Source organism: Anopheles maculipalpis, chromosome 3RL (assembly GCF_943734695.1).
Source record: "Anopheles maculipalpis chromosome 3RL, idAnoMacuDA_375_x, whole genome shotgun sequence".
NCBI lineage: Eukaryota > Metazoa > Arthropoda > Insecta > Diptera > Culicidae > Anopheles > Anopheles maculipalpis.
In genome coordinates, this window is record NC_064872.1 from 27,513,772 (window position 1) to 27,537,405 (window position 23,634).

Sequence of the window (23,634 nt, forward strand, 5' to 3'; positions counted from 1 at the left end):
CATCACGAGTTGCACTATATGTTTCGCGCTAGTAGTACATTCGAACATTTGTTTGAGTAATGTGCGTGCTTGTGCTGGAAGGAAGTATTGTAGCGACAGGTTACAGTCGAATACGGAAGGAGCTGAAAGAAGCAACAATATTTGATCTGAAGAACAAGAAACGGCAGTCAAAACAGCGTCATATACTCACTTTATGAAATCAGACGATTTGTCGATAATGTGCTCAAATTCAGCAAACGACAGTGCACCATCATCATCTAAATCAGCTTCTTCGAGGATGTTCTAAAACGAATTGGGTATGATTAGTGAACAGGAAACACTTCAGGAACACCTCATCTCTTACATTGATGAGCTGATCAATATCGCTATGCCCAAGATCGGAATTGTAATCCACCAGTCGTTGAATGACTTGCTTCAGATCGTTCCTACCGATCATATCGTCTCCATCAAAATCTGCAACGAACGAACGCCTTGTTTTAATCATCGTAACCATCACCAGTCGCAAAACCCTCTTTACCATAGATGCGGAAGGCGTGCTCAGCCTTCACCGATTTCGGTGCAGCATCCGAAAACACGGACATCATGTCAAGAAAATCTTCGAACGTTATATCGCCGTCGTTGCTCGAGCTAAACACCTTGCAGATTCTGTCTCCGAAGGGATTGGCCTTCAGTTCTGGATACTCCAGAACTTTGCTCATCGATAGCTTCGCATTCTTGTTGTGTCCCACTTTCTCAGGGGCGAGATTCTTAAACTTCTTGTGTGCGCTAGTAGAAATGATAGAAATAGATGTTAATAGAGGGAAGAAATTATATGATTTTGTAGAAGAAGGGGTGGATACTTACTACAAAATTTCTTTCTTCGTAAAGTATGTCAAATCTTCATAATCCTGAAGCTCATCTTCACTAAACTGACTCTTTACCTGTCCCATTGCTATATTGATGAACTGATAAAGGATGCGAAAAGTTGGAACGAACGTGGGCTAGAATTTGTACAAAGAAATTATTGTTACGAACCAAAGTTTGCACAAGAGAAAATATTTGTGTTTATTAAAATGACAAACAAAAGGCCAGGGAACGGCAACCGTTTTTTGACATTTGAAATTTTGTGTGTTGGGCCGTTTATAAAACAACATTCAATTCCTACGTTGAAAATAGATTTATTTGTTGAATCTTTTTACTGCTTCTTAATACTATTTTCAAATTATGCTCTTTACAATGCAAAATTTAATTTTCTCTAGTACATTTTTATGCAAACATTCCACGCAAAAATGGTCCCACAAACAACCATTTGAATTTGTCAGCAACCGACAAACTGAACTGTCATTTTGAGCAAACCGAACCGAAAGAGATAGCGAGAGAAGTTCGGCAACAAAAAAAAAAACACGACCCGCGCGCAGAGAGACAAATGTTCTCCCCACGACTCGATGACAGTTTGCATTTTTATAGAAAAGAAGAGTTTACTTCGGTGTGTTTCTTTGCTCTAGTAAATGCCTAGTGTTAATGTTTAATTTCCTCCCCCAATCGGATGCCAAGCGGTGTATAAATCTCGATCGAAACCAGAGCCCAACAACAGTAGCGAAGAATGCTTTACACCCTGTGTGAATACGTGAATTAATGTGTGCGGAATTGCGTGTTGTGTCGGGGGGTGCTGTGTGAGAAAGTGTGATTTGTTGGGAAATTTGTTTGTACGACGACAAATTTCCACATCAAAAAAAGGAAAAGCATTAGTGTGCTTTTGTGTGTCCCTTTCGAACCCACATCCAGTGCGTAGTGTCCTAAAAGTGGGCGCCGAGTAGGGCTTAGGTTTGTGTATGTGTGTGCGTGTCTGTGCGTGGTTTTCTTTACCTTTTTCCGCACGCCAATAGTTTGTCGATGTGTTCTAGGATAGTAGAATAATGAAACCTAGCTTATGCTACACCTACTGCACGCTGTTACTGGTATCGCTCGTGTCCAGGTAAGTTCCGTTTCCGGCGAGAGTCAATGGCCTTCGCGTCCTTTGATACTACACGGTGGTGTCGGGCTTATGATGCAATCGTCAGCGGAAAGAACGCTCCCACACGTACGGGGTTTGTTCCCTACCGCGCCGGTTGCCATGGCAGCCACGATAAGTGTACGGATGATCGTATTAATTTTTTTTTTTATTGTCCTGTCCACTTTACAGTTGCACGCTGTTCATCATAGTGGCCTCAGAGACGCTGAAGCCAACTGGTGACGATCAGCTGCAGCAGCACGGTGTCAGATCGCACGAAGCGGCTCCCCATGGTCAACATCACCCGGTACAGTCCGGTACAGTTGGTTCCAATACGCCTCCAAACGGTGCAGACAAAGGTTCGAATGTGGCTTCCTACAAGCGAGTAATATCCAGCGGGATCGAACCATCATCCAGCCATTTAAGGACTAAAACCAGTTCACCTGAGCATGGAATCGATCCGACAGGTGCACAAGGGCATACACTTAAGGTGCGACCGCTTAAAAAGCCATCCCGAGGTAAAACGGGTAAAAATACGCTTAAGAAAGATATCTTGACGGAGAAGCCAACCCATCAGCAGCAGCAGCAGGAGGAACCACCCGATCTTAAGGATGTGATATTTTTAGACACCATCTCCAAAAATGTTGGCGTCACCAACAGTGGGTAAGTGTAAATTGACTCCCATTCTCTATTTTGACTTGTTTTAGAGCATTAAAGACAATCGTACATCCGGCTGTGCATTGCCTTTTAGATGATAAGACACGCTTTGTCAGACGTCTGATAAGGCTGGGAAGGGCTGTAACAAACAAGTGAGAAGATGTTCGATTGATGCGCAGAGTGTCGCATCTCAATTAGATGGCAAATGATCAACCTACATACGATTTTTTTTGGTTCAAATGGTTTACCTTTTCAAATGCCAAAGAAAGACACGATCGAATGGATCGAGACTAGTAATGGGCACTCGCAATCGGTTCTGATTGCGATTCCGATTTTGGAATCATTTGGATTCTGAAACCAATACCGGAACCGATTACGGAACCAATTTCGTACACTTACATATATCGAAACCGATTCCTAAAATAATTCCAAAATCTAATTCGGAATCAACTCAAGAACATAATACGATGCGTTGAATTTGTTCCGTTTCTTAGAGTTGTTTGAAATTTCTAGAATTAATTTCATAACCGATTCCAATTCCGAAGCGACTTCTGATTCCCTATCCAATTCATATTCCGGAGCTAATTCAGATTTCAGAATCAATTTTGGGATCCAATTCCCAACCGACTATCTCTAGTCTAAACAGCATTTTGTCCTTTTCTAATCGAGACGATACATCAATTACTTGCGCTATTTCAAACCACTTCATCTCTGGTGTACTTTCTTCTGTTAAAATGTCAAAAATTCATAATTCTTCACGTGAAGGTCAGCTGGCACGGTTTCTCTTTTCTACACACGTGCCATTACACACGTGTTGCAATATTAGTTTTATGAATAACCTTGCGCGCAATCACGTGGTCTTAACATGTACGGTGTGGTGGTCTATGCGTTGCCACTTTACGACGCTTTTCCTTCGAAGGAATAATACCACACAAGTGTGGCTTCTTGTGGCTCGCCTTGTAAAGGCATTAGCCGTTTTCTTGTGATAAGAAACCTAGTCTCTTTGTGGAATATTGTACCACAAGGTTGTTTGTAAAGCTAGTGGAAAATTGTGCTATCGGAAGTAATTAAAAAAAGGCTTTTTCCGCTTGATGGAACGTATACAAATTGCACAAACTTACATTAACGCTCTTCACATCATCACAAATCTCGATCGGTGAAAGTGTAATGTTAAAGTATAACAACAAAAGCGCCTCCACTGGCAGAGGTGCATTTCATGGTGCACTGAACGCAGCGTACAAGCTGTGCGGGAAGAGGATCGAAACCGAACCGACCTTGGCATGCAACACGGGTGTTACGTACGGTTGTTGTTACATTCCAAATCGTTAAATGACACCGTTAAAAGAAAAAGAAAATGGAATGTCTTTACTTCACCACACGATCAGCAGCAAATAAATAGAGAGAGACGATCGTGAAGAAGTCGATTGACGGCAAAATACGAAACGCCTACGTATTAATTATTTAAGACTGGTTGTGTGTTTACTCTAGCTCCTTCTATCTTCCTCTATTCTCCGCTTGTAATACGTTTTGCAATTTCAAATTTTATTTACACGCGCCTAAAATAAATTCACATTTGGTGTTAAACTTTGTTGGAGTTGCAATTTGGATGGATCATAAATTTTTATAATGAACGGAGAGGTAGACGTACCAGGGTAAAGAGATAGCTCGATTTATGTAATAATCGTTTGTTAGTGTTTGCTGGAGTGTAGAAGGAAAGTGCTTTTGGTAATGTTTTTTTTTGCTCCAATAATTTTGTGCATTAAATAATCTAATCTTACTAACATTTGTTTGAAAGAAGAGAGCGATATTTTTCAAGTAGTAGTAAGTAGAATATGTACAAAATGCTCACTAAGCGCAGCAACTTTCCTGTTTTAAATATTTTGCCTAATAAAGGGTGACACCTTTTTTAAGCCAAGGTCGTTGCCAAGTGGCTTAAAACTGGAGCAGAAATAAACATCCAAACGTTCAGCAAGGGAGTGTAAATACATGCCATTCTTTTTATCGCACCTTGACAAAAACCGTGCCATCATTTTATGCAACGTTTCCAGCGGGAGTATCTTTATCGTGCAAACCGTGACGTTGCACATGTGACGCTTCCGCGTGATGGTGGTCCGTTGTTTGCAGTGTTTTGCATTTTAGAGGTTACCGGTGCCCGGGAAGGTTAACGGACGCGAGTCACTACTGTTCGTTACAGGTAAGTTTTTTGAGGTGGCGACAGGTTTGGACAAAGCAGGGCTGAGTTGTGACGTCTTGTGCGAAATGAGGCGACGGTCGGCTGGTTAGTCCCCTCTTTCTTTATGATTGGTGCGAAGGCATGGGGTAGGCATCGAATATCTGACGTTTATCGTCGCGTGACGAACTATAGTTCAGTTGATTAGGTGGCAAAAGAGAGGGAGTGACGAAAATGAGGCACGGATAATGTTGATGTATGATTGAATATGTTTTATTTTAACTACTACGAAAACTGTTTTTGTAAACGAAAAACTTTCATCCCTCTTACTGCTTGCGAAGGGACGCGCGGCCCAAGTGAGACTCGAATCCAAGATCCAAGTCTTCTTTTTCTTCTTCTTGGCCTGCTCAGGATTGAGCACGTCGCGTCGACATGGTCAGGTCTCCAATCAGTTTGCAGGAAACTCGGTGCGGTCCACGGCTGCATCCGATCTCCGACAGGTTATACTCCACTGGATCCAGCCAACGAGGTCGCTGTGCTCCTCTACGCCTCATGCCGAACGGGGCGCTGACTAACACCTTCTTGATGGGGCATGAGTCCGGCATCCTCATCACGTGCCCCAGCCAACGTATCCTTCCGGCTTTGACTACGGTCAGGATATCAGCACCGCCAAACAGCTCAGCTAGCTTGTGGTTCATTCTCCTTCGCCACACGCCCTGCTCGCACACACCGCCAAAGATAGTCCTTAGCACTCGCCGTTCGAAAATGGCGTGTGAAATGGCTTTCTCCATCAGCATAGTCCAAGACTCGTACCCGTAGAGGATTACCGGACGTATCAAGTTGCGGAAAATCGTGCATTTCGTGTGTTGTTGAAGTCTTAAAACTCGCAGGAGTTTGTGGAGTCCGTAGTAGATACGATTCCCCTGAACAATGCGCCTTCGGATTTCGCTGCTTACGTTGTTGTCCGAAGTTACGATCGTACCAAGGTAGCAGAACTCTTCTACCACCTCGAGATCGTCGCCGTCAACTGATACTCTGCTTCCGAGTTGGGCTCTATCACGGTCAGAGCCTCCGGCAAGCAGGTATTTTGTCTTCGTCGCATTGATCCTCAATCCATCCTTCTATTGGCCTCGCGTTTCAGTTGGGTGTACGCCTCGCACTCCGCCGCAGTTGTCCGTCCGATGATGTCGAAGCCTGCGCTTTGCATGACACCCTCCAGAGCGATGTTGAACAACAAACAGGAGAGTCCGTTTCCTTGCCTCAGACCCCGGTGAGATTCAAACGATTCCGACAGATTCTCACCTTGCACTGCACCTCGTCCATAGCGGCCTTTAGCAGCCGTACCAGCTTCCCAGAGAATCCGTACTGCTGCAGGTGTTCCATAATTCGGTCCGATCCGATACTGCAATATTTTGCCATGCTTAAGGTATAGCATAATCTTCACAATTGATCATCCAATGACTCTTCTGTCCTAATGATCCACACAACTACGCGTCATCTTTTATACGGTATATTTTCAAAAAGGTTATATTTTAGAGTTATTTATCAATGATTTGAAGCTCTAACGATTGAGCTGTAATGGACAAAACAATTGAAGGATTGCAACAGAAGATATATTCGTACTTTAAGTTTTATTCTTACGCGAAACTGTTGGAAAATAGTAGGACACATCCTACCAATCTGTTAAAATCGCTTTACAGAATCCTATTCTTCATGCTTTATCGATGTAATTTCATACCTCTAAAACAATGATCCAAAAGGGTCAGATCCAAGGATCTACGATAGTGACTAACTAGTCGATTTTGGGAATCACTTCGAAAAATGGCTGTCAAATGGAGAGATATGTTGCGTACCGGAAGGCACACCAAACATACCTCAGCATAATCAGCATTTTGTATCCAACGGTGAGTAGCGACTGTATGTCCAGGTGTAGCAGTAGTAGGATTAGTTGCTTATTGCGGATTTACAATATTGTAACAATGGTTTTGGAGTAGAATTTCCTTGCAGTGGGTTCGCAACGTTTGCACTCCTCATTAATTTCCAGGTCCAGTTCCAATACGCAGGTGTAGAAAGAATTGAACAATTCACAGCAGAACATTTATTTTCACTGAAATCTTTGCCACGTTGGCAGCTAATTACTGAAGGCCCGGTTAAGCAAGGGTGACAGTATTGTTGATAAATACTTCTTGTTGGTAAGAGTCGAACAAATTTGTAGTTATTTGTAGCGATTATTACACTGTAACTATTATTTTCACTATTATTCGATGGATTTGAATAGACTATCATTTTCTGACTCAATTTTCTGTTTTATTTTAATTACCAATTAATTTCTTAGTCTGAATTGTTAGTATGACTTTGTTGTACCAAAACTTGACTATTTCTTTAAACATGTACGGTGTTTGACCTGTGTACTGAGCGGCTATGATTTAAACAGCTGGAACATGTAAGAACCTCCATCTACTGGTAGCCTTCACAGAAACACCAAATAGGGTACTTCCTCTCAGCGAACCGGTTGTATCGCCATAACCGCAGCTAAATACTTCCTTCGCATGTGCGTAGGCACAACAAACCTTCCCTCTGAACTGCAGCGTTGAGACCATATTCGTCCACGTCACTTTTTTTTAAAGAGAGAGAGAGAAAGAGAAGCCGAGAGAACCTCTAATGCTATACCTTGTATATGAGCAACTTACAACTCACAAAAATGTTCACAAGAAATGCATCGACCCTAATTGCAGCGTAAGTTAGCATAACTGTTTCATGTTCAATCGGTGCGGGACAAAACTCCAGCGAAAGGGGTTTATATTTTTTCTAAACCGTGAGCAATGAGCAGATCAACCGAGAGAGCAAAATGATGACGTTTGCAACACAAGCATCCGCAGCGTACATCTCCATACCCGGTCCTCCATGTCGGAGCGTCAAGTGTACTCGGTTGCTGTTGGCTCTTTTGGGTGTCGCACGGACGACGTCGACGACCACGACGACTATGAAACTTTAGCCGGGCGCCATCGTCGGCATGATTAGCAAAGGGAAAGGAAATCAACAAGCGGGGTAGGCATGTGCAGCAGGCGCTCTCGCACCCTTCATGGTCGTCGTCCAATTTTCCGTTGGCGCGCTGTTGCGGTTTTACTGACGCTGGTGGTTCGTTCAGTGTCAATTGAGTTGTTCATTCGTTCGGTTTCGTGAGGTTTCGGTGTTGCGCTGCTCGTGCTTGTGGAGGAATACTACATATTTGTCCTCACCGCCTTATCAAAGGTCTGCGGGGGACGGCGAAGAGATAGTTTGCTCTTGCTTGCTACCCTTTCATATTCGAAAATGTCGCTAAAAGTGGAGTAAAATTGCCAAGTCTCGGACAGCAATTCTGCATCCCAAAAAGGTGGTGCGGGATACTGTGGGGCAGTTTGCGAATAAATGCCGGGTCGATATTATGTCACACAGTACCGGTGTTTGGGTGCGAACCAAAGAAACCGAGTGGTGGTGTCCAATCCAACCAGATACATAACCCAGCATCATCGACATTGACCGTGATGTTTCGCAGCTGCATTCCACACCATTTAAAAAGAAAAGCATTGTGAAGTGTTGCGGTGGTTGCTTCTTATGCTGTGGCATAGCATAAAATGCATTCATTCTTGGTGATTCATTCCAATGCTCCGTAAGCAAGAACCCGCTCTAGGGGAGCGATCTGTTGTAGTGCATTTTCTGTAGTGCTGATGTGTCTGTATCGGTGCCCAAGTGGCTCAATCTAGCATAAATGTCGGGATAACTGTTCCTCGAGTGAGGTTCTTTACGGGAACCAGTTTCTAGTGCATCGTAGTGTAAAAAAGGCATCTAATCTGCTAAAGAGTGTGTGAACACAAGTTAATTATGTACAAAGAAGTGTCTACAAGGGTTGTGGAGCGAGATATCTTACTGTGGTTTCATTCACTTTAAATCATCATCGCAGGCAATTGAGTGGAATAAAGACTTGTCACTCGTCAGATCACGGTGTTTGTGTGTGTTGGCAAGAATGCTGCGGCAATGTGTGAGAGTAAATTGTTTGGATGACTTCACGGATGGCAACGTGGAGCCCTAGCCCAAGATGAAGATTATTTTCAATGGTGAGGCGACAGCGGTGCCTTCACACGGCAGGGCCTGGTTTCAAATTCTATCCAAACCCTTCCCTCGTAGTGAGGACTGACACCATCCAACTACGTGGTAACAGAAAGTCTAGCAAGCCATTCGATGACCAGCGTGACCTAGTAGGTCGTTAAGCCAAGAATGATGGAATTCTCCTAATATAGATTGACTTTTTACAGAATAGCTTAAACACTTTTTTATCTCACAATTCTGGGCCAATAGACGTCTACATTCTTCCAGTTGTTGGATGATGTGTGGCGCATTAGCAACACTTTTGCCTGCAATGTGCAAACTGGATGTCCACATATTTTGCGAAAAGTGTTGATTTGCAACCAGACTGCTCCACACCACTTAGCATCCATCCATCGCAATTCGTGCGTGAAGTTTCGTCAACCACGCTGTGATAGCAGAGAAATAGAAGGGAACATGTGCGACGAGAAAAGGTTCTGGCGCCGCGTCCTGCTGTTATTTTAATCTCCCCGGTTTGACCATACGAAATGGAAGTTTCATGTTGGCCTCAATGCTTCTTATTGCTAAACACACACACATTACATTAGTGGTCGTAGTGTGAAAGAGTGTAATCACTATGCGAGGGCGTCGGAAGCAATCGGATGCCAGACACTGAATGGAAATAATGAAAACAAGTGGTGTGATGTGTTTTATTTACTCTCTGGTGTGCTTGGTCATTGCTCCAGTGGGAGGTTATGGTTTGTTTGGGGGTCCTTTCCTGCTGTGTTGAAATTTGATATAATGGGGTTTGACATCACATTAAGTCACCATGGAGCTAAATTAGGATAGTTTGGAAAGTAGAAAAGATTTAATTTATTTCTAACCGCCTTATCACTCTTTCTTCATTATGATACGCTTTTAAGTAATAGTTCGTCGTAGGCTACGACTCTCCAACCGCTTTTATTCAACCGTTCAAATTAAAGTATCTTTCGCAGATTAGTTTTGCGGTGTTCCGGCATTTTGCAACCCCAGGAGAAAGCATTCAATGGGTGCGCTCCAGTTTTAAAAAGAAAAAGACATTCCTTTTCCAGTTCGCGTAATCTCCAGCTGCACCACACGTGGAGCCGGCACTGGAACGTGTTTTGACTCGTGCATACTTCACGTCTCCATCACGAACGGTTTCACCAGATTTTCTGACGCAATGCGACGTTCGATACGGCTCACAGGCCGGGTCCAGATCCCAGGTTCGGACGCACGCAGAAAACGAAAAAACCCCAAAAAAGGCAGCATCCATTTTTATGCCTCGGTTAATGCTCAGTGCTCCAGTTAGCCAATTAGCTGCACTTTTTTGTTTTCGGTAATAGAAACAGAGAAAACGCACCCAGGGAAAGTGAAAGCATGCTTGTTGAGGTCTTGTAGAAAGATGACAAAATTGTGTTGCGACTTGGGAGTTTTCGTTTTCGTGGCAGCAGGAGGAGCGTTTTGCCGCTGGAGCTATTGAGTAATCGAGCTCGATGCAGCAATCGGACGAGCTAGAGTTTTGGGGTGGTTTGCAATGTAAATTTTTACCCTCGATTCGCGCTCTGGAAGGCTTCGTGACCTCTGGAATGCAAAATTCAGTAAAAGGCAAGCTATCGTTGAGAGCGCGCATTCAAAACCGGTCCTTTGGACATTGTTGGCAGGTGTTTGTTCACTGTTACACACTTGGTGACATTTTCTTGGGTGACTTTAGAAGTCTGCTGCGTTCGGGACTTGGTAGAACATTCACCATATGCCTGGTTTTGCTCGTTGGAACATGCTGAAGGTAGAGTAAAAGGTATCGAGCTGTTTGATATGGACAGAGAAGTACGTTCATTTTGGATTAAAAAATGTGTTTAATTCTTGGTGTGTTGGACTAGCCTTGAGGAATGAGCTTTATTTATTGAAGTTTTGATAGCTGCTCCAAGAAAGTGTTGATATAAAGATAGACTATTTGCGTTAATGAATTGCGATTTTATTTTGATAAAACTAGAGCAGTCGTCCCGATCTAAAGGCAACGTGTTGTGCACATCCATGAGATGATGGACATTGTACAATTATCTAGACATACGTTCCACTGTTCCCTCTGTCACTTCGCTGGCAACGCTGACAATACAAAAACCCTTTTAATAGCCCTCTAATCTACAAAGTGTGCTTCGCAACTACTGCTTTTGCATATTTAATGTGCCCAAAGGGTGGTTGTTCCGCAGGCCATTTGAGTGTCTATTTTCTACCCTATCTACGCTTGCATTGTACACCCTTCTCAGCACTTGTGACCCTTTTTGCTCTTGGCATTGAATCCGACGGAACTAATCGATCCTATATATCGATCGTGGTGGAGACCATAGTAGACGAGACGAATAACAAAGCGGGACGGACTTTGCAGCGTACGGCTGGCTCCACAATGGCGACCGACCGAGGTACGGATGGCCCTGAAGATCACCGAATGGCGTCGCAAATGTATTGCTTGAAATTTTGAGCCAACAATCTAAGCGAGTTTCGATGGTTTTGTAGAAGAGACTTGCGTTCGGTTTGGCTTTAGTTTTGGAAGTGTAATCAAAGCGGACAGGGTTTCCTCGTCTCCGTGTGTGGAATTCTAATGAAATCTCGCAAATGAAGTTCGTATACAGAGCTGCTGATAAGAACTGTATTTTAATGTTTGCAGCTTTAGTTCGCCCTGGGTGAATGAGGATGCTTCTAGACGAAGATGACGTCGACTGGGTGGTTCTTCCCCTTTCCTTACAAGGCAACTATCAATAACCATCAAGTTCGATTATTCAATTCGCGATCTCGATGACGATTTTCGTGTTTGTAAATTTAAATCTTGGCACGGACTAACAAAACGAAGTACAAGATCTGTGCAATTCTTATCAAATCTTCAAAGAAATTGCCCCGACTCAGGCAAATTTGTACGCCATACCCCGTTAGGTATGTCCCCGCATCATTGTACGACCCATCCCCCTCGGTTATCAGCTTTGTACGCGAGGAATTTAAACCTTCACACTGGCAATTCACGTCTCTGACGATGATTTACAGTTCTCGCAACTCGGTCACACTGAACTGTGCAACGCCATACGACCGGAATTGCTGTGGCTGTGTCTGTGCTGTAAGTTTCAGCTGATTGTGTGGTGTGTGGGCTGTTGGTTGGTAGAGTCGCTTTCCAACCCTACCATTCTCTCTCTCCCCACCCTTGTAGTATACGGTGGCGCTTACGGTAAACAACAGATGACGTGGACAAATCGGGATGCGCTTCGTAGACGCTCGCTATTTCGATTATCGCAATCGGGGTTTCGTTTTGTTTGGTGTTTGTTATGTGGGGTGCTTGCAATAGTAGTAATTGCTCGCTAGGAAATTGAAGATATTCGTTATCAGAATAGTAACTGAGAGAAGGTCATTTTATTACCATTTTGTACCTGCAATAAATCGATGTTTCAATGTTCTAGAAAAATCTGTTAAAGGTTGGGATGAAGCAGTACAGGTCTAAAAGCAGTATAATAAATTCATTCATGCTGTCACCACTTATTCTTTGTTTTGTTACTACTCAACATCAAAATCTACAAAATCTTGGCATCAGATTTGAGATGACTTGAACTGATCTAATCACAACAGAAATAATAGTTGCACAGTTGCTCATTTGCCAACTGTGTTTTTGTGAATGGCGTGCCTCATTGAGTTTGAAAATGAGATACCAACACAAAGCGCTTCATATGATACACATGTCTCTACAAGATATATACAAGGAAACAATTAATTCATTTTGTTCTAAACGAGTGACCGAATCATGCTGACCGTGGGAAGAATATGATCAGAAAGATATGTGTTAGCAGCGGCCATGTTGGATGCTTATGATCGGGGTTGGGTGTGCAAAAAAGTTTGAATTGTTTACACTCTTATGCTGCGTTTTAGATCTTGCCTTTTTTGTCACATGTTTTTTTTTTGTGTTTGCAAGTTAAAAATTACCTCGGGGTATAAAAAAATATTACGTTTTTTTTCTTTGAGGCCTGGCTGTATTGCTAAAATAACACGTCTTTACGATAATTACCATAAATAATAGCACAATTTTAGATTTGATTTACTCAGTAGAAGTTAGTATACTCTGGGTGCTGCTCTAGGAATACCACGTAGTTGGACAGTCAATCTTCACTATTATTAAGGAATGGTTCAGATGAGATTTTACCTCCGATAATGCCGTCTGAAGACCGGTAACGCTTTCGTCTCGGTCACCGGACACCGCATCAATACCTTCTATTGGTCCTAAATTTGTTCTGATGGGATTTAAACTTACTTACTTACTTATCAGGCGCTACAACCGCTTTGCCGGTCTTGGCCTGTCGCAGCAGAATCCCGCGCCGTCGTCCGCCAATCCATTATTCAGGCATTGATGGCGGATGATTCCACGCCATCATCTCACCTCAATCTGGGCCTACCACACCTCCTCTGTCCGTGTGGACGGCCTAAAATGATTCTCTGAGCTGGGTCTTCCGGTGCCATGCGTATAACATGACCAGCTCATCGGAGCCTGGCGAGCCTAATCCGCCGCACGACGGTGAGGTCGTAATACAGCTCGTACAGCTCGTCGTTGCAGCGGCTCCACCATTGTCCTCAAGCAACATTGTTCTAAGCATCTTCCTCTAGAACGTGGCTAAGAGGATTTCGTTTGTTTTGGAGAGGGTCCATGTCTCAGAGACGTATGTGAGTACTGGGACTATAAAGGTACGATACACTCCCAGCTTCGACTGTCGCGACAGGTTTTTTGAGGTGAGATGTTTCCTCAGGCTTTAGGCCAGCATCCTAGCGCACAACTCTGTCTCTATGCTGTTTTCGGTGCTGACTTTTGACCAGAGATAGATGAAGTTTTGGACGACTTCAAACTTGGAGTCACCTATCCGAACATCAACCTCACGTATTCCGTATCATTAGTTGGGCCACCACCAATTCGGTCTTTGCCTTGTTAATCTGCAACCCGAGGTTTTCTGCCGCCTGCTCGATCCTTTGGTAGGCCTCTGCTACCTGGGAGACCCGCAGACCAATGATGTCTATATCATCAGCGTATGCCAGTAGCTGGGTTGACTTATAAAAGCTGGTTCCCGAAGTCACCACCCCGGAGTCACGTATGGAACTCTCTAGCGCCATGCTTAATAGGAGACAGGCGAGCCCATCTCCCTGACGCAGGCCTTTGGTGGTAGCAAAGGACCCTGAGAGTTTTGATGGGATGGTATTTGCACAGCTTGGCAAATTTTGATCTGAAAAGAAATAGCTGTTTAGCCTTTAAGTCAACATATATATCAGAACTTTTTATTTGTTTGGGATGGTTTTTTAAAGTTGGGATATAATAAATGAGTTAGTTTAGACAAGTAAGCAGACGTATAGGCACAAAACTTCGGATGGAATTTGAACCCCGGATCTGGCGTGTGAAGACCAGTACCACTGTCGCTACTCACCACCGGACTGCCCGCAATTTCGTAATAATTTCTTTTTGATTCAAAATTTTAAGTATTTTAAATACTGTTTCCACTTTTTAATAAACCCAATCATCTGCACAATTCTGCCTGCAAATAATATTTACAATTAGCGTTCTTTGAAACTCGATCCTCACTGCGCTTCAAGTTATCATAAAACCAAACCCAAAAAATGTGTCGAAAATCTGTCCCATTGTGACAGACGTGTAATAAAATATCTTTGCAATTGTATCACATTAAGTGTGAGCGATATTTCCGCCTTTTTTGTAGTGTGGTTAACAGCAAAGCATCATGTTGCGGCGGCATTGTGCATCTCAACAGCACGCTTAGCAAACACTTTTGAAAGTGTGTTCCGCTCATTAAAATCCGCGGACCTTGAAAGCGATCCTACGGAGATACGGAAAAATGGTTCCGGAGCGATTTAAAGATACGGATGAAAGCCGTGAACGTGTGGGCCGCCGTGTGAGTGTGAGGAGATGTACCGTTCGCGAGGTTATTGTCGTGATGTATTTCACCCAGTTCACGTGTAGCACGCCCACGTTGTATTCAAAATTGCACCCCCAGCACGGAGAGTGGTTGTACAAAATTTCCAGTAAAAATTGCTTATCGCATTTATAAAACGTTCGCTGCCATCAGAGGACGTTATCGGGTGTTAAATGTTGCGCAAATATTCTGGTCGGGTTTTTTTAATAGTCGTTTGTATCAGTACGGTTGTCAGTCGACGTTGTACAATACGCGCAATTTATGCAAACAATTTGGTCCCATTTAACGAAATATTGGCATGCATTCTGCCGCTAGTTAGCACACTGCCCGGGTTTCAGAAACCCAACTGTGTCTGTCGTGTGACAAATCGTGGTTCATTTGCCCCTCAGTTCCACATGGATAATGACCAACCATTGTGCGTTATTTGTCTGTTTAAAAATTCAGTTCCAGTAAAAGTGCCTGACAACGACAACGGTGACAACGCCTTTTTTGTTCTTGTTTGATAAAACCCAACATTCAGTGCCAGTTCCGTAACAGTGGTTGGCTGCGTCAGCAGCTTCAGTTCCTCCCCGACGTTCGATCGTAAATAGTGCACGTTCTTTATCAATCCGTAACACTTTTCGCGGTTTAGCATCGCTCGAAATCGTGATCCTCGTATCATCATCGGCGTAGACGAGACTTCTTTAACCCTTTTTTTGTAGGAAAGAAAGTCTCATGACTGTGATCGGTGGTGATCGGTGGTTATGTATCGCACCAGCACACGAACAGCAAAGTGGAACGGAACGTTAGTAGCTGGTGGCATTGGTTCTCCGTGCTCTGGGTCGTCGGATGCTTCTGGAACCATTATCGATCGATGTTTACATGGTGGTGAATCTGTATCTGGTTGCGTTCTGCTACGTCAAATGGCAGCTTTCGATGTGGCTGGTCGGTGCGATTGCGGAACGGGCCGGAAGAATGCGTAAGCTTACCGTGCTGGTGACCTTCTGCTGGGTTGCACTGATCTCACAGATTGTGGCCATCTCGAACCTCTACCACGATGGGTAAGTGCTGATGGGAGAGTGGAAATGAGCTAAGACAATTGAAGCTAAATAGGCTATATTAAGGGTTTTTTTTTATGTAGCTGTGTAATACTCCTACTCAAATCGTCGTGATGTGTATCGTTGTGATGATATTTTATAGACTGTTCTTTGATAAGTGAAAGTAAACACTAGTGATGAAAGAGTATCATTTTATCGGAACGGAACGGAACTCGTTTACTTTCAGAAAGGAACAGAACGAACCTTACGCTATGTAGTTTCTGTGAACCTAAATCAACAAAAAATGAAAAGCATCACAGTGTCTGTGAAGGAGTTGCCAGTCTAGTCTTCTCGTCCACTCAACAATATCATGTCTTAAAGAACTTCTTTCCTTTACAGAGGTTCACTAGCCTTATTGATAACACGTAGTTGTATACTCAATCCTCACTACGGTGTAACGATCCTGATGGGATTGTCCTGATTTTACAAATTCCAGATAGAAGAAGCGTTAACAATGCCTTTTGTTGCTACTTTTAATGTAGCTTTCATTGTAATATTATGTAGCTTTACACACGGATAAGGATAAGAATGTACGTTTTAACATTATAATGGACAGGAAAATGTTGGTGTAAAACATCTACTGGGTTTTCAATATATTCGAATACACTTTAAAATGAGCTTAAATAATGTAATCAGAAGATATTATTTTGCGAGCAATTTTTTCTTAAAGCCATGTTTATTTACTATCTTTTTGGCATATTAGGTGGAAGGAATCATCCCCCCCCCCCCCCCCCCCCCCCTTTGTACTTTATCACGAGCTTCAAACGTTTCGCAAGCGAATTACGGCATTTCGTCCCAGATACTTGCTTTGCTTGGCCAGCATGTATGACCATGCATTGTAATTAAGATGGTTCAGATCTGGGGAACTGGGAGGCCATGACATCTTATCTAGAAACGCCGTCAAATTCTCCTGATACCAAGCTTGGAAGATATTCGCGATGTGGGCCGGACGCCGGCGCCTTGTTGGAAAATGTAAGGATCCTTCCTGCAGAGATCCTCGTTTTTGTAGTACGCGGCGTTAATTTTGACGTTTTTCTCGATAAAACCCAGTGGGACCTTGCCACGCCTACATAGATACGGCCCCTCAAAACTATCACCGATGCGGCATTCTGGAACCGTGGGATGTTTATTTGGGGCGGTGGGATGCTGGCCAACGTCGGCGAACACAGTCGATTGATCATGTACGGTCATTTGGTCAAGTCCGTTTCCCGGTACCGGTGGAAGGTAGTATAAATAAAATTCCGCTTCATTCCGTGAGATTTCAACCGCCGGAATATGTCGCTGGGTTGCTCACCTCCCACAAACAATTTTACTATAAGATCGCGATACTCTTTCATCGTGCACAGTGTTTACAAAGTAAGTGACAGTTAGTCGACACCACATGCAACGGTTAGTCTATCGACTATGGCTACAAATCTATGAAAAGTTGTATTCGAACTTATTGAACACCCTGTGATTTTATTTGAACCGAGGTTCGATCTATCTATTGAAAAAAAAAAAATGGGAACGAGCCTTAATGGGTTCGGAACGAAATTCTCATCACTAGGAAATATTTTACCTTCAGGAAGATACAGAAATGAGTTAATAATTTTACAAATATGATAGAGAAAGCGTTAAAATGGAACTCTCCGGAGGCTATCACACACACAGAAAATACTGATTTCTCAGATGATCAAAGGTGATATTGGGTGATATTATTTTAATTAAGATGGAAAATCTTATTGATTTGTGGCGAAAAATTATAAAATTTCATTTCACTTTGACGACACAATATACTGGTAAAATATGGCGGAGATCCGTCATACATATATAAGTCGTCGTCATACCGTCGTAAATAAATTTTCAAATAAAAAAAAAAATAAATCACTACGTACTTGTTTGAACACCTAAGAAAGCCATGTTACAAAGTTTGAACTAAATTAAACATTCTTATAATTTAATCATGGTTTGAAGGAATTTCATACTTGTGTTTGTAAATATGTTTCTGACCTTTTAAAGCATTTATTTTGCTGCTAAATGCCGGGTTTAAAACACGTACAAAAGTTGCAAATAAATAGAAACGTGATGTTTTAGAGATATAAATTTATTTAGTTATTTTATACGAAAAAGTAGGCTCCTGTACAGTTCATGCTTTTTTATTGCATTCATTTAAGGCCACCAACAGCAGTGATAAGACTGGACCAAATTCAATGTCCATAATCAAACAATTTGTTATGCAAGTTTGTAATCTTGAAGATGCTAACACTGTAAACATTAATTCCCAAAATATTTGTGTCGTAAAAATGCGCCATACAGTGCAACATCTAAATATCATCAGTTTGGTGTCATGTCTGCCTGATGGATGTTGACTTCCCTGGCATGTCTGCAATTGCGTAAACCATTCATTTTTCACTCCAACAATAGTAATTATGGTAGAAGGAAGTTTTCGTTCGTTTGCTGACGAAGTTAAAAATAGTTTTCTTCCAAACAACGTTCTACTCGAGGCGGGTTAACGAGTGGACAGTAAACTTTGCACAAGCATCTTACACGATTGGTAGTGTCATCTTGTACGTGTTTCGATGCCCGATTCTCCTATGGTGGTGTACTTGGAACCGAGAATAGTCAAGGTTAGGTGCATGCCATATTTGAGAAGGATATCGTTGTAACCGCCTGTAAACAACAACAAAATCGTCACAACCACGCTTGGTGGGGGCGACAAGAGCAGATTGTCAACTCTCTACCCATATTCGTTTCGCTTATCACGTGTCATCTCTCATGTTTACAGACTGGGCGATCTTTGCATGGTGTGTGCATCACAGCAGGCAGCAGCTTTCTGTTTCGTTTGATTTGTTTTGCTCTTGGTGCATGGTTGAGCACCAAGTGGTGGGCATGTCTCTGGCTCCCTCAAGCTGAAATTTGTTGAGGTACGCCACCTATTGACGAACGGAGCCGAGATTATCGTACGATGGCATTGAAATCTGCTGAACAGTCGATTACCGTTAGAAATGCGTGATAGAGAAACAGTCGGAATGAAGTCTTCGATCAGTATGAGATCAGTGTAACGATCAACCTTCCTGAAGTCAGTAAAGATTATTTTCTTCTTGAAAATGATCTTCTACAATTTGTTTGATATTCTAATTATAATAAGACTGTTAGTATTTATTTCTTCTGACTCTTGGCATTTAGTCTAATACGTTTCCTTTACGTTTCATTTTAGGTTACAAGACATTCCAGGACCACCATCGATAATCACCCTGGTGGACAATCAGCACAATGAGCTGAACAATATCGAGAGCAAGTTGGAGGAAAACTTGGAGGCAACACTAAAGAATCTGTCGCACAACAATATACACACTGTGCAAACAACCGTTCCACTACGCGATGCTGATCACCATCAGCAGTTGGTTGATGTTTCGGCTGCAGTTGACGAGGATCCAAATAATGGTACGGTCGAAGAACTCCCGGTTGAACAGGCTAAAGAGAACGAACAGCCGTTACTGGTGATGATCCCAACGAAGGATCCGGCTGAAGATTCAACAGAATCGACACTTGAACAGCCGTCGCCGGGTGATTCTTCGGCGGCACAAGACGTACCGGCTGAAGCACACCCCGCAGCGTCCGATACAGTAGCCGTTGTGCCACCAAAGCAGCTCGAGGTGAACCTAACCGAAGAAAACCCGATGCCAGTGTTTAGCGAGTGGGCACAAAAACAAATGGCCGAAGCGGAGAAAAAGTTGGGCGAGGTCGTGAATGCCTCCGCCATGAAGAAAGGCACAAAACCGGCCGGTAGTAAGGCGGGCGGTGGCGCAATGAAGCTACGGGCGAAGAATTATGCTGCACCGGAGTGTGGGGCAAAGATTATAGCATCTAATCCGGAAGCGCAAAGTACGGGCTCGGTACTTACTGCTCCGAAGGATGAATATCTGCTAAATCCGTGTACGAGTAAGATTTGGTTCGTGGTGGAACTGTGCGAACCGGTACAGGCGGAACGGATTGAGCTGGCAAATTTTGAACTGTTTTCATCGTCACCTAAAGAATTCAGCGTTTCGGTGAGCAATCGATTTCCGACACGTGATTGGGCCAACGTGGGACAGTTTACGGCGAAGGATGAAAGAGATGTGCAGAGCTTTCAGCTACATCCGCATCTGTTTGGGAAGTTTGTGCGGGTAGAGATATTGTCGCACTACAATCAGGAACATTTCTGTCCGGTATCGCTATTTCGCGTTTATGGTACGTCGGAGTTTGAAGCGTTTGAAACCGACAACACACCGTTGCAGCCGGAAGATGACGATGATGACGAGGAGCTGGTTGGATTGGGAAACGGTGTAGTGAGTAAAAATCTGTTGCAGACGGGTAAAGGAGGCATCAATGAAGAAGGAGGAAGAGTCATTACAGAGGAAAACTCTATAGCATCTCAAGGAGGCAAGCTGTTTGAAGACGGATCTTTGGAGAAACTTGGGCATGATGGCTCGATCGGTCGAAAGGGTGGTAAGAACCCGAACAATATCCTAAAATCTGCCGGTGAGGTGGTAATGAATATGGTTAAGAAAGCCGCCGAAGCCCTCGGTAAGAGTGGGAACGATAGTAACGATTCGGTGATTGGAGGCACCCCAACGCAACGGGCACCGTCAAGAGAAGGAAGCATTTCGGTCACAAGTGTACCGACGAACCTGCCAGCAGCATCATCAACATCTTCATCATCATCACCCTGTGTTACACTAGCTTATACGTTACGTTGCGTTAACTGCACCGACCATTTTCGGGCTCGGCTTGAGTCCTTGATGAATTGCAAACACAATCTTCTCACTAGTCTACTAGGAGTGGCGCGCATCGAACGGTCGTTCGATTCCGCCCAGCATTTTCTATGTGCCAACGTGTTAGGATTTAACTTACCGCGATCGAAACAGGGCGAGGGTGGTTACGGTGGCCAGAGCGAGATGCTGTCACCAACGGTTTGCCTAAATATGCGCTACAGTGTGCTTAATCTGTTGCCGGATGAGCTGGTGGCCGGGCTGTGCAATATTGTGGCATTTGATCTGAAACTCATAACGAAGTCACAGCACGATGGGATCGAAAAGGAGCAGAGAATAATGGAAGGAACGGATGTAAAAATGAATGAAAATGGTAATTCATTTGAAAATGCGCGTGATGATGATGGTGCCAAAAATCTAGCTAATCAGCAACACGAGGAACAAGCATCTACGCCAGGAAAATTAGCCGTCGATGTTAATATTACACCAAAAACCAATGAAAATGAACGAACATTAGAACAACTTGGGCAAGATACGGAAAATGATGGTAAAGAAACTGTGGTAACTGCTTCAGACGGTGAAAGTGAGCCAACTTTGTCCGAAAATGATTCCAAAGAGGATGTGAACATGTTCAACATTGCTACCGAACCGCCGGCATCTACTGCTACTACTGCACCGGAAACAACAGAACGTGATGAAGCACCACCAACAGTAGAAGGAACTAAAGAGCATGATCACCAACAAGAGCATCGCGAAAAAGAAGACTACGCCAACAATCACCATTGGGAAACGATTGACGATGGACTGCCGTCGGAAATGGCCGGAACGGGTCCTTCTGGGAGTGGCGGATTTACAACAGGCCCGACTGCTGCTGCTACTGCGCCATCCGGATTTGCTGTCGGACATCAGAAGGTCCAGCCGGAAAGTGTTTTTCTGCGATTATCCAACCGAATAAAGGTAAGGAAAGCGTGCACACATATCATTTACTATTATGTGTCACAACGACAATTTAGTCGATTAGATGAAGATGTTTTGTAAAACAATAACTGTCAATTTGGAACTCTTTGTTCATGCGTTAATATCTTTCTATGCCTTTGTTGTAACTTTACTTTATTTCCGCATGTGTGAGAGCTGATACAGGTTTTTCTTCCATTCAATGGAATCTTTGTATCACTCAGTGTAATAATTTTAAGGGATTGTGGATTTTTGCACTTCCACTGGAAGCATGCAATAATGCGCAATAATGTTCGAATTGAAATATTCCTCCGGATGATTCAAATGTTCCGTTGTATGGATCGATGCCCTATAATAATCCATCTATTAATTGTCCTACCTCTCTCTCTTTTTTAGGCACTAGAGCGAAATATGAGCCTGTCGGGCCAGTATCTGGAAGAGCTGAGCCGTCGCTATCGGAAACAGGTAGAAGAGTTGCAGCATTCCTACGCCAAAACACTGCACGAAATCCAAGAGCAGAACCTCCGCATGTCCGACAGCGAAACAAAGCTGCGGGAAGTGAACGAACGCTTACGGCAGGATCTGGAGAACTTTCAGGCCACCGCTACCGATTGGCGCAACATAGCTCTGGCGATGTTGGTGTTTATCGTATTAACACTCTTCATTCTGATCGCGATGGTCCGGTCGGTTGCGAACAGCGTTCATCAGCTCTCGAATGGACACAAATTGGACAAGCAACCTGCTCCGCTACCACAGTGCGTCATTGATCGGGAGCTGGCACAGGTCGGGTCGGATGCAAAACCAATCCGTGGCCGTATGTTGCGAAGAAAATCGATCGATGGTATGCCGACGGGAGGTGGTACTGTTGTAGATGTGAGCGGAGGTACGGTGAGTAGTGCTTCGGGGATCATTATTGGTACTGCAGAATCTTCAACGATCGCTACAAGCATGTCACCGGCACGGTTACGTAAAAAGAGACCAAGTGAGGAGGCACTCAATATAAGTGGAACGTACGTAAACCTGCTGATCGATGATGGGGAACCGATGCCAGCGCAACCGATTGCTTTGGAGAGGAAAAAATCAAAACAAAAGCACCGCAAAGTGTCCGCACCTTCGATGATAGGTGGGAGCAGTCACGAACCGGCAAGGCGATCCATATCCATGATTGAACCACAGGAGCAGCAACATCGTTGGAGAATGGGGATGATAAATGGCGAGCGCCAGAGAACGCCCGAGAAGGAAAATAGTGGTCGTATCGATGAGTTGCCGTATCTGGAGGATAATGATGAGTTTATCATTCCGACGGCAAGCGATCTATCGTACGATGAGTATATGCCTGGCTCGAACACTTCCATGGGGGTGGAGGCTGGAATAACGCCGAACGCGGATATGGAGCGGATGGTAAATGGGACACCCAGTAGAAACGGTAGTGTGCCACCGCAGTTACTAGCGAGCGCTGGTGACACAACGGATGGGTTGGAATCGAAACCGGCCCAAACCAGCAAATCTTCGCGCCGTCTATCGTCGCCAGCATTTTTTAAAAGTTCCCTGTTACGATCAAGTTTAGGATCGAAGCGGCGTTCATCTAAGAAATCTATCAATGGTAACAATAGTAGTAATAATAGCAGTAAAAATAACACTAGCAGTAATAGCAGCAGTAGTTCGAACAGTTCCGCACTGAGAGAGCTCGGTGCGGGAGATGCGGCCGGTTTAAGTGAAAGTAGTGGACGAAATGTGCAAGACAGTTGGTACCGTTGGTGGTCCTCGGAGCAAAGCAAAGTGCTTTCCTCCTCAACGCCCTCATCTAGTCAGGAGGTTGCTGCTTTATCATCGGACAGCAAACAGCGCCAAAGGGTAGGGAAAGCCAAATCAGCCAGCCCAACCGATGGTTCAAAGCAGCCAGCCGTGGAACAGGAACCGGTGAAGCTATCCGTTTCCTTTAATGGTGATCTGCCCGTAAATGGTATTGCTGCTGGTGAAAATGGTTCACTGGAACGAAAGTCAAGCCGGGGCAGTATACGCCGATTGTTCCGGAAGGTGTTCTAGGGAAAAATAA

General features: G+C 43.8%; 2 protein-coding genes across 2 annotated transcripts; one reads left to right on the forward strand and one right to left on the reverse strand.

Annotated features, from left to right (window-relative positions):
• Positions 1-14: 14 nt before the first annotated feature.
• Positions 15-929, reverse strand: LOC126560514 (calcium and integrin-binding protein 1-like). The gene is given in 5 exon segments (XM_050216473.1): positions 15-74; positions 187-282; positions 344-453; positions 518-765; positions 844-929. Coding segments are annotated over 5 exon segments (600 nt in total).
• An 894-nt stretch (positions 930-1,823) lies between these two features.
• Positions 1,824-23,624, forward strand: LOC126563809 (uncharacterized). Its single transcript, XM_050220557.1, has 4 exons — positions 1,824-1,954; positions 2,162-2,632; positions 19,091-21,581; positions 21,975-23,624. Exons 1-4 carry the CDS (start codon positions 1,896-1,898, stop codon positions 23,622-23,624), a joined length of 4,671 nt encoding a protein of 1,556 aa, XP_050076514.1. The 5' UTR covers positions 1,824-1,895.
• Positions 23,625-23,634: the final 10 nt, after the last annotated feature.

What these genes read in the sequence shown, in the direction of transcription:
- LOC126563809 (XM_050220557.1), top strand. Translation starts at nt 1,896, where the DNA reads ATGAAACCTAGCTTATGCTACACCTACTGCACGCTGTTACTGGTATCG. An exon ending in GTTGGCGTCACCAACAGTGG is followed by an intron (nt 2,633 to 19,090) that starts GTAAGTGTAAAT and finishes GTTTCATTTTAG; the next exon opens with GTTACAAGACATTCCAGGAC. An exon ending in GATTATCCAACCGAATAAAG is followed by an intron (nt 21,582 to 21,974) that starts GTAAGGAAAGCG and finishes TCTCTTTTTTAG; the next exon opens with GCACTAGAGCGAAATATGAG.